Source organism: Mastomys coucha, unplaced genomic scaffold (genome assembly GCF_008632895.1).
Source record: "Mastomys coucha isolate ucsf_1 unplaced genomic scaffold, UCSF_Mcou_1 pScaffold15, whole genome shotgun sequence".
NCBI classification, from domain to species: domain Eukaryota; kingdom Metazoa; phylum Chordata; class Mammalia; order Rodentia; family Muridae; genus Mastomys; species Mastomys coucha.
In genome coordinates, this window is record NW_022196897.1 from 79080149 (window position 1) to 79093982 (window position 13834).

General features: G+C 50.6%; 1 protein-coding gene across 5 annotated transcripts in view; it reads right to left on the reverse strand.

Annotated features, from left to right (window-relative positions):
* Prdm11 (PR/SET domain 11) overlaps nt 1–13834 on the reverse strand; it is a 70275-nt gene that overhangs the window by 34902 nt on the left and 21539 nt on the right. For 2 of the 5 annotated variants that reach the window (XM_031371095.1, XM_031371092.1), the window contains exons 2-4: nt 4970–5094; nt 4467–4570; nt 3799–4061 (exon numbers count right to left, since the gene is read on the reverse strand). In XM_031371095.1, the coding sequence (XP_031226955.1) occupies nt 3799–4061; nt 4467–4570; nt 4970–5094 (492 nt within the window). Of the gene's footprint in view, nt 1–3798; nt 4062–4466; nt 4571–4969; nt 5095–5691; nt 5806–13834 lie in introns of those variants that run through there. The other 3 variants (XM_031371094.1, XM_031371093.1, XM_031371096.1) reach the window with 3 other exon arrangements.

Genomic DNA, 13834 nt, shown 5'->3' on the forward strand with positions numbered 1-13834 from the left:
GAGAGAGAGAGAGAAGGAGAGAGAGGGAAGGAGAGAGAAGAGAGAGAGGGAAGGGAGAGAGGGAGGGAAGGAAAGTTCCTGCTTTCTTGAGCCTTTCTCACCACCCATTCTCCTCAGGCCTCTGGTATCGCTCACTACTTGATATTCTGAAGGTCACAGGGCCACTATGTGGCCTAGCCTCCTCCCTCTGCCACCTTCCACATTTTAGCAGATGTCCCTGACCTACAAGCCTCCTCCTTTATTCTCATATTCTCTCTCTCTCTCTCTCTCTCTCTCTCTCTCTCTCTCTCTCTCTCTCTCTCTCTCTCTCTCTCTCTCTCTCTCTCTCTCTCTCTCTCTCTCTCTCTCTCCCTTTTGCTCTCTCTCTCCCCCCCTACACACAGCCAATGTATTCTTTTACAGTTCTGCAGGTCAGAACTCTTCCAGTCAAGAACCTTGTCTTGTCACATCTATAGGGAGCCAGCATCTCTGCCTCCTGGATGAGAAGACCAAAGAGGGCATGATTGCTCCTAAGGGGCTGAGGGGCTGAGGTTTTTATTATACATATAAGGGAGAGCACAGGCAGAGGCATTTGGAAGGGTCCAGACTGAAGCCGGCCATGAGAAAGGGTGGAGCAGAGAGCCAGAGAGGAAGAGAGAGAAACCAGAAGCCAGGAGGCCAGGATCAAGCCCAGAGACCAAGAGAACAAAAGCATCACTTAGCTAAAATGGCTAAGTTATATAGGGAAGAGAAGCTGGGGAAGGGGGCTCAGCTCAGCCACTGGGATGGAGAGTTTAGGGATGGGGGATGGGGAGGGAATGGGGTGAGGGAGGTATGTCAGCCAGGAGGTCCCTAAAACAGGTGGAGACTGGCAGCCAGAGTCCACTCTGATTTATTAACAGGCACCTTGGTTAGCTGTAGTCCCAGATTTGAGACCTAACACCCCCCAGTCCCTTTCACTTCTTGGAGGTCAACAGAAATCATTTTCTCCACATCTGATTTGACTCTGATGCTCTTGTCTTCCTCTATGGGAAAATTTTATAATTACCTTGAACCCAGCCAGAAAACCTAAGATAATCTCTCTAACTCAAGATGTTCACTGTAACCACAGATGCTAACACCTTCTGCCACTGAAAGAGTCATGAGTTCAGGGGACAAGAATGAGGACACTATGGGGCCTATTTTAATCTCATTCCTGGCATAAAATACTGCCAAACCCAACTTAAGAAAGAAAGGGTCATTGGCTCACAGTCCCAGAGTCCATCACAATGGGGAAGTCACACAGGCAGGAGCTCTAGGCAGCTGGTTGCATTGCACCTGCAATCCAGAATTGAAGAAGAATCAACACCTATGCTCAACTCACCCCACTGTATATAGTCCAGTATCCCTGCCTAGGGAATGCTGCCACCCAAGATGGGCCTTCCTACATCCATTAACCTATCAAGACAATCACCCACAGGCCCAATAATCTCCTGGAAGCTTGTCTCCTAGGTGATTCCAGATCTTGCCAACTTGGCAACATTAATCTTCAAAGAGCCATTAATTAGTCTACCCACGTGCCCTGGGCTGTTCCTAGGTGATGAAAAATGTGCTGACCCACCCTTTTTCAGACTCGGTGGCTTCTGAAGAACTTTCCAGATGTGCTACAAATGCATGTATGGATGGTGTTCTTACCTCATCCTCCCACTTCTTTCCAAAGCATTCCTCTTGCTGGCCCTAAGAATGCTTTCTTTCTAGTAACAGCTCCCCTGACCCTCCAATCACCATCCACCTCTCTTATCTCTCTTTTTCACTTCTGAGCTGTAGCCAAATTTCCGAGAAGCCATTCTACAGACCACCTCTATGCTAATCAGGTGACCAGCTCCCGCACTCTCCCTCAGGGGGCTACTGATAAGCCTTTGTTGTGGGTCTCAGTCCTAGGCAGCGCAAACCACTTAGCACTGGCTCCAGCCTATGCCTTTACATACCAGTAGCATGCCCCCACCCTGAGCTGTCAGCATGGCCAAAGACCATATGGGTCCAAGATCCCTGGTTGAGGCCTACCATTCTTCTAATGTCACAATGCTTTTGTGGGCACAGTATCAATAGACACTTCTGAGCCCTGTCACCCTGGGCTTTCCAGCAGCAGGGGACACCATTGGCCTGCAGCCTTTGTAGACGTCTCTTCTTGCTATGTGGGCAGGTCACTCTCCTGGCCTGCTTTCCTCCAGTGCAGCTCTCTCCCATGCTTCTTTCTGGACTGTTAACTGTTGAAGTCTGAGGCTGGGCCCCATCTACTTCCATTAACCACCTACAAACATAAGTCACATCTCTATACTCCCGCTGCATGTGCCAGAACGGTTCACCCACCTGCCTGCTGACATCACCATTCAGCAAAACCAACACCGGAACCCCAGCCATTCCCAACCTTCTCTCTATCCAGCAGTCTTCACTTCAGAAGTGCTCGGTGGGAAGCAGGGAGGACCTAAGCTGGCGTTGATACTTGGGTCCCTTACTGAAGCCATCCCATCCTGACTGGCCTTCATCCCCCATCTAGTCCTCAAGTCAACCCTTCAGTCTCCATGTTTCTGTCCCTGCCTCCACCCATGCTACCTCCATTGAAGGTTTGGAATAACATGGACTCTCTACCTGCTTCTTAACCAATGCTACATCTCTGCCCCAGTCAGTTCTGTAGGCTGCAGCCAATGTTGTCCTTTGGAAACATTAATGTGGGGTTAGGGACGTGGCTCAGTGGATAGTGTTTGCTGTATAATCATGAAGAACTGAGCTAATCCCCAGGACTCAGGTAAAAACCCAATGCTGTGGCATGCACCTATTATCCCAGTGCTGGAGAGATAGAAGGATCCCTGGAGATTTTTGGTCAACCAGTCTAGCTGAATTGGTGAGCTCCAGATTTAGAGAAAGACCCTGTCTCAAAAATAAGGTCGAGAATAATTAAGGAAGACACTGGACACTGGAGACCTCTGTCCTCCACACAGGCACACATATCCCCTTCCAAGACCAGATGTACCTCACTCTCCAATTCTTATTCTGAAGGAACCCAGCCTTCAACCACACCAACAGCAGTAACACCAAGCAATGATAAATGCTTTAGTGACTCAGAAATCACATTCCCAAGAACGGTGCAAGGCCACCTGGAGTCATCTTCACCAACAGCTCTTATTAGCCTGTGTCACACAAAACAGGCCCAGAGTAGAAAGTAGATACATTCAAGGCCATTAGTCTGTAAACAGTAAAAGCTTGCTAACATTCTCAATGTAGGCTCCAGGGACCACAAACATAATGTCCCAAAGTATGCTGTGCTCCCACTCTGGGCAACTATCACATGCACATGCTTGTTCGATGCTTGCCTTCCTAAGCATTTGCTCTGAACAATGGGAACCGTGTCTGTCTTGCAGAAGGCCTTCCTTCCAGTACCTGGCATGCCTATTTTCTGAGTGGAATATCATGCCCTATGGCCCTGCAGCCCCAAGCTACAGGTCTTCCAATTTGGAAGATGGGTTGGCTGAGGTCTGTGTAAATACTACTGAATGGACAGTCACATGAACACACACCCATGTACTTGGATACTTGGGAAAATCAGCCCTAAGTGTTACCTGGTGATGACTTACCTGCTTGCTGTGGAGGTGGGGTCTCTTAGCATGACACCAATGGAAAAAAGTCACATGGCTGGACAAAAGGGAAGCAAGACCCATCATCCACTTGTCCATAGGTAGCCACAGAAAAGGCCTCCGGCACGCATAAATTATCACCTGACCATCTCCCTCCGAGTCCCATGTCAACCTCTCCCAGGGAATCAATGGTACAGGGGACACTCACCAACCATGAGAAGAAGCCAGCTGACTTGTCCTGGGTAGAGATCTGTCCCTCGTAAGGGCCAAAGATGTGGCCCTTGGGGACAACCTCGTTTATACACCGCACGTCGCTCTCTCCGCCAGCTTCCTTTACCACCTCCATGCCCTGTGGAATGGTGAGGGCTGCCCGATCTGGGATGCCCACGGGCACTGGCGTGTCAGACACAAACATGGGGGGACCGTGGTTCGGGCACTCATCCACGAAGTACTCTTGACATGACTCACAGACTGGAAGAATGTGAAGAAGAGGAAAAGTTCAGTAGTTCAATGGCTGGGGAAACACTAGGGGCCATTGAGGATCTGTAGAATACACACTGCATGTGGCTCAAGCCTACCAACCCTACATCTGTCCAGCCAGCTGCAGTCCCGGGTCCATGAGAAGCAATAACCCATGATACTCCCTGGGGGATTGAAGGACATGCTACTAATGTCAAGGCTTCTGTCTCAAGTTTGAAAAAATAAAGTGGGTTTGGGGTCATCTGTATATGTGTGGACTCTAAGACCCAAGACAGGCTGCTGAGCCCTGGTGTGCCCCAGGTGAATGACTCTCACTGCAACTCTGGCACAATAATCCAGGGGCAGATGGGACATGGGGTGAAGGGAGGAGTCACCCAGAGCCTCAGCTCTACTTACACCAGAAGTCCACTTGCTGGAAGTTTTTGGCCACAATGAGGTCACGCTTTCCCTTCAGTTTCTTGGGTTCAACTTCCATGGAAGATGGCTCCAGTCTCCGAGAGCTGGTCAGGGCAAGGGCCCACAAAAAATATAAATAAATAAATAAATAAATAAATAAATAAATAAATAAATAAGTAAGTAAATAAATAAATGCAATGAAGCCATCAGAGACAACCCAAGGGGAAGACAGACTGGACACCTGTCCAGGAGGCAGAGAGTTGCAGATGGGCAAAGAACTCCAACAGGCTGGCTGTTCACTATAGCAGCAGTGGAGCGCGGGAATTCCTGAGAGTTGGGCCCTGGGAAACTCTGCCCCAGTCCATCTAGTGCCTGCTCACCTCTGACCCCAGAAGCTGTCCAGCAAGGAAGGCTGGCATGGAGTAAGAACATCCCCTGGGTCCCCAACCAACCCGGCACAGCCACCCACCTCCCCTCCTCAAGTCACCACCCAGGCGCCTCACCAGGGCTGGCCATACTCCTGGTCCCGGAGTGGTGAGCAGACCTCTGTCTTCACTACTGTCACCATGTCCCCTACAGCCGCCTTGGTGTGGGCCAAGCACTCCTTCATGTTCTCAGTCATTCTGTCCTGGGGACAGGCAAGGGAGGCCGGACCAGCACAGGAAGAAGATGAAAGAGACAGGGGAAGAGGGGTGAGTGGCTGGGAGAGAAAGTGGGGGTCCCTAGGAGTCTGGTTACCCTCTCTGCCATCCCCAGAGGAAGCCTTGAGAACTCAGACAACAAAAACAGCTGTAGCCTGGCCAAGAGGAAATGCCATTTCTATCCCGGGCTGGTCCTGGGGACGACTGGAGCCACCAGCCTCATGGGGTCAAGGCCCAGGGGCAACTCAGGCCAGGAGGCAGGCCTGAGAAGCACAGCCTGGACACTAAGTCCAAAGGACACAAGGAACCCCCAAGAACCTGACAAACTGCCAAAGTGGGCAGGAAGGGAACTCCACAAATCCAACTGGGCCCAAGGGAGTGGAAGGCTGAAATGAGCTCTGCATGGCTGGCTGTGAGGCCTCGAGCGAGGGGCTGCCAGGAGGAAGAAGCCAGGCCCCTTGGGCAGCTCACAGCAGGTACAGGCGGGGCTGGGGAGCTGGTGGTGTGCCAGTCGGGGGTTAGCCCTGCCCTGACTCCAAGCCCACCTCTCTCTCCAGGGGGGAGTGTCCCCAGAGCATGCTTACCGCCCTGACCACAGAACCTGGCTGCAGCCCCTCCCTACTGTCCACATGCCAGACCCCGACACTCTTCTTCAGAGGGCTGTGCAGTAGCTCGGCCTTGGGACCGTGCTGGGCCCCGGGACTGGGCAAGCAGAGTGTGTGTGTGACTCACTCCCCGGGGCCCCCGCTGGCCACACCCCTGCTCCTCGGCTCACCAGCCCCCTGCTCCCCACCGGGGGCCCCAAAGCCCGCGGCGGCGGGAGGGGTGGGGGAGCGGCACGGCCTGCCCCTCCTGCGAGCCGGGACGCGGGGGGCGCGCACAGGGGACCGGGGGACAGGGCGCCCTGCCCCCAGCCCCGGGGCCGCCGTTCTACCGCGTGTGTGGCCCGCGGGGAAAGTGTGCACGGGGGCGGCGCCCCGGCCGTCACCCACCTTCGCGGCGGGGCGCCGCGGCCCGGCCCGCCCCCCGCCCGCCCGGCAGCCCGGCATTCCTTGCGGGGGCATGTGGCTTCTTGCCGGCCCCGGGGGCACGCAGTTGGCTGGCGGCCGGGAGGGGCGCGGGGCTCGCAGGACACGAGTGGCGGGGGTTGGGAGGGGGCAGCCCCGAGTTCACGCTCGGACGGTGGCGCGCGGCCCGCAGCCGCCTCCGCAGCGCCGCCGCCGCCGACACCCACCTCGGCCACCGCAGCCCGCGCCCTGCGCCACCTGCACCGCCCCGGGTGCGAGCGCCGCGTTTTGCTCCACCTCCCGGCCCGGGCGATGGCTCCCCAGCTACCCGCGGAGAAATGGGGTGCAGGAGGGTTGAAGGCTGAGAAGGGACTGGCCCAAGGTCACGCAGGCTGACTGGGATGTAGTTGCAAGGGCGGGAGTCCCACAGCTGAGTCTAGGAACAGCCTGCACTCTAATAAGAGTTCAAGTCTCAGTGACAAGCTATGCAGGCATGGAGCAGGTGTTAGGGGCCCGACCCTTTGACGCTCCCCTACATTCAAGTCCTAAATCCCAATGAGACCATTGGGAGAGGAGGCAAAGACTGGATACCGTGTTCAGGGTCAGGTAACCTCATAAGGAAAGGTGACACAGAGCTCTCTGCCTCTGAGAACCCAGTAGAAAAGTCCCATCTGCAATGTAGACAGACAGCCCTTATCTGACTGAGTGCACCTTGACCTTTGACCTCTTAACCTTCAGAACTGGGAGGCTAAAGCCATGTGACCTGTCTGTGGTCCTTGGCCAGGGCAGGCAAGCTGACTGATAAAGGTTGTCTGACTTCTCTACATTTTCATTTCTCTCAGTAAATCTATCTAATGAGGAGGCGGGTCATGAACATGTAGAGGTTAGAGCACAACTTGTAGAAATCCACTCTCCTTCCAACGAAATGTGTCCAATGATAGATTCCATCAGATGTGGTGGGTGTGACAAGAGACAGAGATAAATGTGGAAGAGGCTACAACTCCAGGATAGAAAGGTGATCAGGAGCCACCCAGAGTGGTGTATATCTTTACTCCCAGAGCTCAGGAGGCAGAGGCAGGCAGATCTCCGTGAGTTTGAAGCCAGCCTGATCTACACAGCAAGTTCCAGGACAGCTACAATTACATAGTGAGACCCTGACTCAAAAATACATAAATAGATAGACAAAGTAAAATGAATAAAAATAAGAAACAAAGAAAAAGAAAGCTGATTAGGAACACAGCCAGGTAGCACCTACAAGTGCAGCTTAGAATGGTCTCCACTAGGTTGGGTTTCTCTTTTTTAGTCAATTACTGACAAACTCTGGCTTTCTGGGAGCACACAGTTTAGGACCATTTTGTAGTGCTCCCCTTCTCTGGCCCCTGTCTACTCTACCAGCCACAATGCCTGGGAAGTAGATGCGTTCCCACCATCTCCTCACTCACCCCATCCCCCACCCCCACAATGTATAATGGCCTTTAGCTAGCTTGCAACTGTAAGCTCTCCGAGGGCAGGACAAATGGCTTTTCCAGGCTCTCTGGCTTACCACTGATGTCCCAGCATTGTAACAGGTGCCAGGAAATGTGCAGAGGCTGAGAAGGCATGCACGGACTGGGGCGTGAACTTGAAGGGGCCTCCATTCCCAGCGAGTCTCTGAGGCATGGGAGTGGACTTCCTTCAGTTCTGCACTCTGAGCATCTGCCGTGTCTCACCCTGGTCTCAGGTCCATCCCACCCCAGCAGAACTCACATCTGCCAAGTGAACTGATGACCAAATGGCCCAGGTCAAAATGCACTGTGTCTTCTGTGTCCCACTGGCCCCACAGACATTCAGCTCCACAAGAGACTTCAGAAGGAGAGAGCTTTGTGAGTTATGTTTGACTCTCCTCCCCATAAGGCCGGGCAAGGTGTCAAGACAGGTGACAAGGCTGGCATTGAGGGGCTAGAGCAGTGACAGGCACAGCTGATTCAGATCACAGATCTGGGAGCCCGATTCTTACAATACATCCTCAGCTTCAAGACCCTGCATCTTTCTACCTGGCAATGCCCACCTTTGGTTCACAGGCTCACGTGTACCCTGGGATGGCTAACACAAAACCATAAACCCACTTAAGGCATCATGAGATTTTCTTTTCTTTTTTAAAAAAATTTTTTTAACAGGGTCTGAAGAGGTAGCTGAGCAGTTAAGAGCACTTGTTGCTCTTCCAAACAACCCAGGTCTGCTTCCTGACACTTGGCAGCTCACAACCATCTGTAACTCCAGTTCCAGAGAATCCAACACCCTCTTCTGGCCTCTGTGGGCACCAGGCATGCATGTGGTACACAGACATATACATGCATGCAAAACACTCAGACACATAAAATAAAAATAAGTAAATCTAGAATAGTTTTTAAAGCTTTTTATTGATTTAGGTTTATTTTAAATTGTGTGTCTGTCTTGTCTGTGCATGTGAGTGGAGGTGCCCATGGAGATCAGAGAGGTTGTGAGAGCCCTTGCAGCTGGAATTGCAGGTGGTTGTGAGTCACCTGGTGTGTGGATGCTGGGAAGTGAACCTGAGTCCCACGACAGGGCAGTGTGAGCCTCTGTGCCGTCTCTCCAGACCCTGAGTGGTTCAAGGTCTGGGGTACAATGCTGTGGATGACAGCATCAGCAGCCACATCAAAAGGTTGTGTGCTAGGCCTTAAGAAGTCTTCATGGGTAAGCCAGAAATAATCATAACTGCCAGCATCCTATGGGACAGTTGGGATACAGACTGAGGGGAGGACTTAGAGAGCTGAGTACCCGCTTTATAAGGGCTGTATTTCATTGGCTGCCCAGAGGCAAGGGCACCTGATGGGGAGGGAAAGAGACATGTGACTAGGAACTCGAAGAGACACATAGACAGTCCAAAACAAACGGTCACCAGACAGCACTTCCACCTCCTAGTAGAGAGGCCTGTGGCTTTGGCTTGCATGTGGTTCTTCACACTTTCTTACAGAATCACACCCAGGTAATATGACTCTTGTCTGAGATGCTCCGCCAAAAGTGTTTCAGACCCAGGAGTGTCCCAGCACTAGGATGCTGCATACTCTTTACCAAACCCCAAAGCTCCAAAACTTGATCATTTGCTGAACATGTCAGAACTTACGCTGGATTTGGGATTTTCAGACTAGGAATATTTAATCAACTTGTATGAAGTAGGATGCTTAGGAAACAGAGTGTCAGAGATGACAAGCATGTCCTATGTCTTCTGTGCTCTTCCATGTGGCACCCAACAGATTATAATAACCTGTTGTGAGGTGGTTAGTGATGGGACATCCAACCAGTTCTGAGCTCCCCGGGAAACAAAACACAAAGGAGTGCCCCTGTTCTCACTGTCCCTAATATCTACTCAGGCCTCTCCATTTTTAGAAAAGTCTAGCAGCCTAGAGGCCATGACCAAGCCTCAGTTGTCTGAGTGCTGTGCATGTAAAGCCTGAAGCGGGTCACAGGTACCTTTACTCTGAAATCGACCCTGTCTCAGTGGAAGGCTTACAGGAACATGGGTCAAAATATGATCTGACTAAGTGAACTTCCGCTTGGGCTGGTGACCTTCACCAGCCTCCATATCAGTCTCACCAGGCACGGGAAGGCACAGGCCAGGTGAGGCTCTAAAAGCCATTTGTTCTGGCCTCGCTGCCCAAGCAGAGGGCCGTCTCATGAAGCTCCCCAAGCTGCTGGCACTGATCCCTCCGGCCCGGCTCCTCCGAGTCTGCACTCACAGAGATTAAGGCTGGTGGAACCTCCAGCAATGAGATGCAAACCCAGGAGGAGGGGTAGAGAGGCCTGCAGCTCATTTTCACCCTTGGCAGAGAGCCAGGACCCCAGACTGCCTGGCAGCCAGGGGACTGGGGCATCAGGAGGCTGTGCCCACTCGGCTTCCTTTAAGCCTGGCCCCCTGGGAGTTTGCAGTTGTTTGGTATCCACCCTGCCAGTCCCCTTGAATATCTAAAGGACTTACGGTCAGACCCAGGTAGACCTGGGCTGGGGATCCCAAGTCTCGGGTGCTCGGGCTTGTTTGAGCCTATGTTCTAGACCTCAGTTTCCCCTTCTTGAAAGTCATTTTCTTTTAAAACAGGGTTTCACTATGTAGTCTAGCGGAACTGATGCTTGCTGTGTAAACCAAACTGGCCTCAAACTTGTGGCAATCCTCCTGATTCAACCTCCCAATCCACACTCCATCAACTAATGGTGTTAATCAACAAACCACAGGAGCGGAAGTAGGGTCATTTGGGAATTATTAGAAGGAATAGATGAATTTAAAATTATATTTTATTTTGAGTTTGTACGCGCACGCACACACACACACACACACACACCTAAGTATGTGCAAATGTGTAAGTGTGTTCATGGAAGCCAGAATAGAATGTCAAATCCCCTGGAACTGGAGTCACAGGCAGCTGTGGGTCACCCAATGTGGGTCCTGGGAACCACACTTGGATACTCTGTAAGAGCAACAAATACTCTTAACCCCTGAGCCATCTCTCCAGCCCCTGAATAGTTAAGTTTATATGCCCAGCAAGCACTATCTATGGGGAGAATGATCAATATTCCTTGAATTTACACGTAAGATAAGCCTGCAAATGTAGGTAGCTGCTTCTAGGGCATGCATAAGGCATTTTTAAAAACCTATTTATCTACTTTTAAAAAACAGTCTGAGCCAGGTGTGGTGGCCCCACTTCTAATCCCAGCACTGGGGAGGCAGAAGTAAAACTCTGTGAATTGCAGGCCAGCCTAGTCTACATAGTAAGTTCCAGGACAGTCAGAGCCACAGTGAGACCTTGTCTCAACAAACAATCAAAAAAAAAAAAAAAAAAAAAAAAAAAAAAAAAAAAAGGCAATTCACAATCTTCCTGTGTCTCTCACATGCCAGGATTACAAGAGTGCACAGAATTCATGGAAGCCCCCTCCTCTTTTTGAGACAAGATCCCTTCTCATCCATCTATAATGATGCTAAGCTTAATAGAAAAAAATTGAACATTTTGTAAAAGAAGTGATAAACGCTAAAATGCTCAATGGAAAAGTGTAAAATCTTATTAATACTGGGGCTCTGGGTGTCCGAGACAATGAGCATCTGTCTCCTATAGTCTCCAATATGGCACACATGGCAAACATCACTCATCAATCAGAGTTCTCATCCTTTCTTGGTTTGAACTTGACCCCTGATCGGGATCTTTCTTGGGGCTAGGCAGCCCCTTCCGGTGTCATGTCTCATTAGTAAACATACAAAACCTTAAAATCTTAAAGCTCCTGAGGATCACCTAGAGTGAGAAGTATTTACTCAAAGGTTATGGGCTGGAGTGTGACATTCATGGGACAGTGTTTCCTGAGGGTGAGTCCGCAGTCCAAAGACCAGCTCTTTGCAAGAGAGATCTCCCGCCTCGGAATCCACTGAAAGGAAGCAATCTTATGGAAGATGGCTCAAGCAAACCCAGAGTTGCAGAGCTGTTTTCTACAATGGGATCCATGCTCACCAAAACACAGAAGTGCTTTAAACTTCCAAACCAGAGAGAAGCTGGCACAAAGCACGGGATGGAAGGTTGGACAGCAGTTTACAATCTGCTGGGCAACTATCAACATGAAACACGTGCTCCACACATGAAAGGAAAATGGACGTTATTACTAAGTGGGAATGGTCACTGAGGAAATGCACATATTGTACAGCTGCCACTGTGTGACATTCTGAGAAGGGAAACCTGTGGGGACAGTAATGGGGGGAGGGGGAAAGCAGCAGAGCACTAGACTGGTCATGAAGTGACAGCATCAGACACTCTAAGAGCAGATATATATCAGTCACCCATTTATTTGAAACCAGAGAACACCAATACAAAGAGGGCCCCTCATGGCACTGTGGACTTTGACAATGATCTCACTGTAAGGTTACCCACTGAAACAACATGCATGGCCTTGTGGCAGGTGAGTGAGGAGCAGGGACATGGAACTCTGTTTGGGGTGACTCTAAAACTGCTGTGCAGTGGGGAGTGAACCCAGGAGTGGCACAAAGAGACACAAAGCAATCTCATTTGAGGATCTGGGTAAACCCATGTGAGGTTTGACCTCAGCATGGGGTGGGGCGGGGAGGGAGGGGAGGAGGGAGAAGGGGAGAAGGGAAAAAGAGGAAGGGAAATAAGGGGAAGGGGAGGAAGGGGAAAGGGATGAAAAGAGGGAAGGGCTAAGAAAACAGAGTGCTTAAAGCAGTGGCTCTCAGCCTTCCTAATGCTGTGGCACTTTAATGCAGTTCCTCATGCTGTGGTGACCCCCAACCATAAAATTATTTTTATTGTTGCCTCATAACTGCCATTGTAACATAAATATCTGATATATAGGATGATCCTAAGCAACCCCTGTGAAAGGGTCGTTTGACCCATGAAGGGATTGCAATCCACAGGTTGAGAACCACTGCTTTAAAGGAATTCTTCCCATCTGTCAATAGATTCTTATATCGAACCCCAGGGCAGCAAAGAGAGGGATCCAGGTTAGAAATGGAGTACAAAGGGGGCACTTGGGCACATACTTGATGAGTGAGGGGTCCACCAAGGCAAGCAAGGCAGCCTGGTATTTCCACCATGAAGCATCCTTGGGTTTGTCTTATGGTCCTGTTTTGAAAGACCTTCCTGCCTGCTGCATCCATTCCTTCCTTCACACCACCCTGTGTGCCAATGAGATCAACAAGCTGGCTAGCTGTCAGCATCCTATGCAAAGGCCCTAAAGGACCATGCACACTCACTCTGCCCTGCCTCCTCTTGAAGTACGCTTTGCTCAGGAAACGTCCTGGTTTGGTTTTGTTGTTTTTGAAACACAGTCTGCCTATATAGCCAAGGCTTGAATTCTTGATCCTCCTGCCTCAGCCTCCTGAGTTGAGGTGACAAGCATATACCAATGTATCCAGCTTCTGTTTTAAAATAAAATCAATCCATGGAGAGAATGCTATGTGGGAAGGGGAGTAATCTAACTACAACTATATGAACACTATGGCTGAACCATAACCCTGAGAAGAGAAGCTAGACTCCAGAAATAATTCTCTAGGGGATTTGATTTATATAAAGAAACAAAATAACGGAGGACAATGTGGTGTGAAACTGTTTAACTGCAATGGCAATACCCCAGCCCGATTCCCTCACAGGCCCAGGGTTTGAAGAGTTAGTCCCCAGCTGGTGACACTGTTTGGGGAAGATGTGGAACCTTTTGCATTGAGTTCCAGCAGGTAGAGGAGAACCTAAAGCCCAGGACTTACCAGTCTCCACTGAGGTCTCTCTGCAACATGGTCTGTCACTGAGAGGTGAACAAGCCTCACACCATCTGTCACAGATGGAGCCCCAGCCACTGTACCTTCCCACTATGATGGCCTATATCCCCTGGACCACAAGCCAAAATATAGCCTCCCTCCCTCAAATTGTTCATGTCAGGTATGTAGTCGCACCTATCAGAGGAAGTATAATAGAGGTCAAGTTCAGAGTTATTCTTGGAACCAACTAGAATAGGTAGAAAACAAGAGTCCTAGGGTGCTAAAATCAGGTTTAATTTCTCAGCCTGGGTGCTGGCTCCATGGGTATATTTGTGGAAGTATCTCCGGTCATGCTTTTGTAAGATGTGTGTGTGTGTGTGTGTGTGTGTGTGTGTGTGTGTACTTGTATGAGCTAGCATGCAAAGGCAAGATGTGTGCAGGAGACCCAAAGGCAGGAAACACCATAGGCAGCTGTGGAAC